Source organism: Pteropus vampyrus, unplaced genomic scaffold (genome assembly GCF_000151845.1).
Source record: "Pteropus vampyrus isolate Shadow unplaced genomic scaffold, Pvam_2.0 Scaffold119, whole genome shotgun sequence".
NCBI classification, from domain to species: domain Eukaryota; kingdom Metazoa; phylum Chordata; class Mammalia; order Chiroptera; family Pteropodidae; genus Pteropus; species Pteropus vampyrus.
Window position 1 is genome coordinate 434,484 of NW_011888900.1, and position 4,727 is coordinate 439,210.

Consider the following 4,727-nt stretch of genomic DNA (forward strand, 5'->3'; position numbering starts at 1 on the left):
TAATAATTATCAAAATTAGGAAATTATTCAAATTTTTCCAATTGTCCCACTGCTGTCTTTATAGGAAAAGTTTTTAAAAAGCTCCAACAATCAGGACCTAGGATCCAGTGCAGGAATACACGTAGCTTGAAGTCGTTGTAGCTTTTTGGTTTCTTTTATCTAAAATAGTTCCTGAATCCTCAGCATTTACGACCTCAGCATGTCTGAGGCGTGCGGGCTCTTGCGCTTCTGTAATGTTCTTTCATTCGGTTCGTCCGTTTTCTCACGGTTAGGTTGGCTGATCAGCCGCTGACGGGATGCTGCCTTCTCAGTGCAGCGTGTCAGGAGACGTGCTCTTTCTTTGTCCCGTGGCTGGTGATATTAACTTGGCTTATTTGGTTCGGGTAAAGTCTGCCTGGTTTCCTCTCTGTGGAGTTAGTTTTTCTTTTTGCCGGGAGATTCTTTAAGACTGTGTAAATCTCTATTTCTCATCAACTTCCATTTACTCGTTTTGCCTTCTTCTATTCATGATTCTTGTCTGAAACCGTTATTACAGAACGATTGCCAAGTGGTAACGTTCTAATTCCGTCGTTTCTTCTACATTTATTACATTTCACTGTAAAGAAGAGCTTTCCTTTCTTTCCCACTAATTTATTTATTCACTTTTTAAATTTACACAAGTATGGACTCAAGGAGACTTTGTTTCGTGAGTTATAATCTGTTTCGATCGTTATTTATTCGGTTCTCCTCCCCACTCCTTCATTTAGGAAGCAATTACATAGACACAATTTTGCAAAAGTAAAAATTCTGAATAAATTCATATAGTTGTGTAATAAATATACTGATATTCTGGGCATATTATGACATATTTAGAAAAATAGTGTTTGTGCTATGTTATTTAATAATTGTTTTATTGACTTATTGAGTTTTGTTAGGCAGTTGGAGGTAAGCTAGTAAACTTAGCTGAAATATTTATAATTCTCATCTTTGTTAATTCCATCCCTGAATTATTATTACGAGGGCTTTAATCTGTAGTGTTAAGCAGCTATTGAGAATCTCTTGTGTTGACATCTTTTGTGTGTTTAGGGATGTTATAAGTGGCTTAAAAGGAAGAACATTTTGAAGCCGTGAATGTTAGAATGGGCTTTGTGGTTGTGGATGGATTACTTCATCCTGGGTAATTAAATAAGGTGAAGCATGAAAGGGCCACATCACCTGAACTGTAATGAATGGGGGCCACGCGACCCTGTCCTCCTTGTACCCTTTCTACCTTCTTCTCCTAGACCTCAAAATGGAAAGTTACACAGTGACCAGCGTGTGTGGGTTGCCGTTAGTCTTATTTCTTAAATGCATAAATTGCTCTGTTTATGAAGAGTACACTCACAGTATTGTATAGGTTTATTAGAACACAACAATAACAAATTCAAAACCGTAAAAGGTATTTAATATTAAAGTGAGAGGTTTAATTCTAGTGATGATATCCTTTAAAAGAGGATTGATAGAAATAATCTTATTAATGTAATTATACCTTTAAGTTCTGAGTTATTTTGTCTTCCTGGCTGGTAAGTTTTAATACCCATCTTTCCTTGGCAATGAGGAGGTATGAGAGAAGGGACACATACAGAAATCTCATGGTTAATGATAGTTTTTTAATATGTTTTGACCATGCCTTTCCTGTTGGCACTTAGATTTCTTTCTTACATATTTTATTTTTCTCTTATGGTCTGTTTTAAAATCTTAACTTTATTATTATTTTCCAAAAAATAGAAACATTTATAAACTAATGATGGGATTATTTGCAAACTTTATCCTGTTGCTTTTTTTTTACCATTGGGTATTCCAGAAAAAAGAGTGAGCGACAGTGCAAAATATTTGAAGACAAGTGTAAAGAGATTAAACTTGTGCAATGGCAGATTCTTCTCAGCCTCTGGTGGAAAGTGTGTGTGTGCGTGTGTGCGTGTGCACGTGTGTGCATGTATGCGTGCATGTGCATGTAGTGTGCATTGCCCTTGGCAGAGTTAATTTGGTGGGAAGTAAAGTAGCAAACATACTTTCCGATACTGATGAGCCTTTTCGTTTTACCTTACTGATAGGTACAAAAATAACCTTGAACGTAACTACTTGGACCACATTATTTCAGATATTTTAATACTTATTGTATGGTTTCTGTGTAGGTTGTACAATACTGCTTTTCTTGTATCTGTGGCTCAAGTGTATAATTTCTTGGCCGAAGCCGCGCAGGTGGTCTGCCGTCGGTGGCTTTCGGGTACAAGGCCCACGGTCAGGTGCCTGGCCTGGAGGGGCGAGGCGGGCGTAGGGTGCGGGAGCATCGGGGCCGCTGAGCTCCGTGCAGGGGAACGGGGGGAGACACGCGGGTCCGTCTGAAGGATCGTGTGATAAGTCACTGTCCTCTTTCTGTCTCCCTCCTTTCCTGTAGGGCCCCTGTGTCCACGACGAGGACTCCGGCCTGTCCCTCGTGGGAAAACCTGCCCTTCAGGCTCTTCTGTATCACTGCCATTTTTACGCACATTTGAATCAGATGGCAAAACATTGTTACCTGGGACGGTACACGTTCGATTTGAATTGTTCTGCTCTGCATGGAACTTCAGAAGGCAGTGACTTAAATGGTAGGTACATTATAATTACATTTTTATAAAATGCCACATTCACCTCCAGTCCCACTGCCCCGAGATGCCTGTGTCGCGTTAGCTGCATTTTCGTCCAGTCGTCTGTCTCTGTCCAGCTTCTGTTTGTTTTGCATAATTGTGTTCACGTCTTATGTGTAGTGTTTTATCCCTTCTTTTCATTAAACATTGCCTAAGCACTTTTCTGTTATAAATTCTTCATGGGAACCATTTTTGAAATCATGAATATTTCATAAGTCATCTCATGCCCTTCAGCAAAGTTCTTTACTTTTTCTCTATTATTGCCTTGAACTTTAGGAAGGTTCTTCCTAGGTGACCGAGAATGAGACTTTTTCCTATTAAATTTTCTAATTATTTTGCTAACGTATTGAAAAGTTGTTTATATTCGGTATGTACTCATCAAAATATCTTGCTGAAACCTTTTAATTTCGTTGTAGATTCTCTCAGATTTCCTAAGTAGAAGATCTTAGCACATATAAATAATAATTCTTATAACGATTTATGATGATTTAATAATAAAGATAAAGTGAAGTTTAAAATTAATTTCTAAATTAATTTAAAAAAATCTTGACATACTTTCACACTTATAGAAAAGGTAGAAGAATAGTACAAAGATTTCCCAGGTGTTAACAATTTTACTATATTTGCCCTCCATGCCACGTGTATGTATGTATATGTATATGTGTGCATAATTAAAATTTATTTACATGTACATATGTGTGTCTGTATATATTTTTCTGAATCATTTAAGAGTGAATTGCAGACACGAAAATCCTTTACCCTGAAATATTTAAGTATAAATTTCTAATTCACTTTCCTGCTCACTTCTTGGAAGAATTAAGAGGAAATGAGATTTGATGAAGTTTTTGAACATTCTGAATAACTGTCCCTATTAGGAAGATGACCCATTTAATTTTTGGGTTCCTTTCGCTTTGTGTTACTCAAGGTCTGGCCCTCGAACCACCAGCACTGACGTCTGCTGTGAGCTTGGTAGAAATGCACATTTACGGCCCCACCCTGATTCGGGGACATGGATTTCTTGGAATAGGACCACGGAACTGCTTTAACAAGCTCCTTGTGGTTCTCATGAGCATTAACGTTTGGGAGCTGGCACTCTTGATAAATTGTGTTAGATTAAGCTAAAGCGCAGTCAACTAATTATCATTAAATTCCTTTGTGAAACAAGCTTTCTATATAAATTGATTAAGAAAATAAAAATTAGGCAAGCCTCTTAGCTTTTGACTGGTTTCACGTAATGAGTGTTTTTTTTCTGTTAATTGTTACAGTACCTAGGAGACTCTTCATGTTGACAGTTTTCCCTTCGTCACAGGTTTAGACGACTCATTCAAGTTTTGGAAGGCCCCTTCTAGGACGTCCAGTCAAGATCGAGATCCAAGTTCACTCTCCACCTTGGAAACAATGGTACTTCCGAAGAATGCATAAGGGCTTCGGTCCGAATCTCTGAAAAAGTTTAATGTTACACAGTGGAGAGAGAAGAATGGGTAGAGGTGTGAGGTTCTGACCGTGTCCACTGTGCTTCGCTCCGATGCTGTCTGCACAGAACACGGTCGGCCCTGCTCGGGTTGCTGCTCCGAATACCCTCTCAGACACGTTCTCAGCCTCCATCCTGCCTTTTTCGATAGAATCAAAAGTTTAAAACTTTATCAGTCGTGGTAGAGGAAGGCAACAGATCCTATATGATTACTAGTGTTTGATTACCCTGAAATTTTGGTTAAGGACAAGGCAATTTGGAGAAAGTTGACCTGTTTAAAGGACTCCAGTGTGGTCCTGGGAACGCTTTTCTACATAGTTGCATCAGATAGAAGCTCATCTTGATTATGTGAAATACCTGAAATTTATGTATGCCTGCCTGCCTTTTTTTTTCTTTTTATTCATAAGTTGCTTCGTTCTAAAAAGTTCGAGGCACCGTTTCTAAATAATAACCGATGTTAGGTGTCATTTGTTTTACAAGCACAGAAAATCACTTATCCTCAACTGGAAAACATGTTCAAATGTAAAGTATTTTGAGAACAATTGCTGTGTTGTAGAATCTCTTAGAAAGGCAAAGGCTTGGCATCCTGCTTCCAGGAGCAAAAATAGTAG

The 4,727-nt window shown here is 38.4% G+C and overlaps 1 protein-coding gene across 1 annotated transcript in view; it reads left to right on the forward strand.

Annotated features, from left to right (window-relative positions):
* The window catches only part of RTTN (rotatin), a 130,658-nt gene that overhangs the window by 73,737 nt on the left and 52,194 nt on the right, over window positions 1-4,727 (forward strand). The window contains exons 33-34 of the mRNA XM_023534106.1: window positions 2,417-2,606; window positions 3,955-4,046. Of these exons, the coding sequence (XP_023389874.1) occupies window positions 2,417-2,606; window positions 3,955-4,046 (282 nt within the window). The remainder of the gene's footprint in view (window positions 1-2,416; window positions 2,607-3,954; window positions 4,047-4,727) is intronic.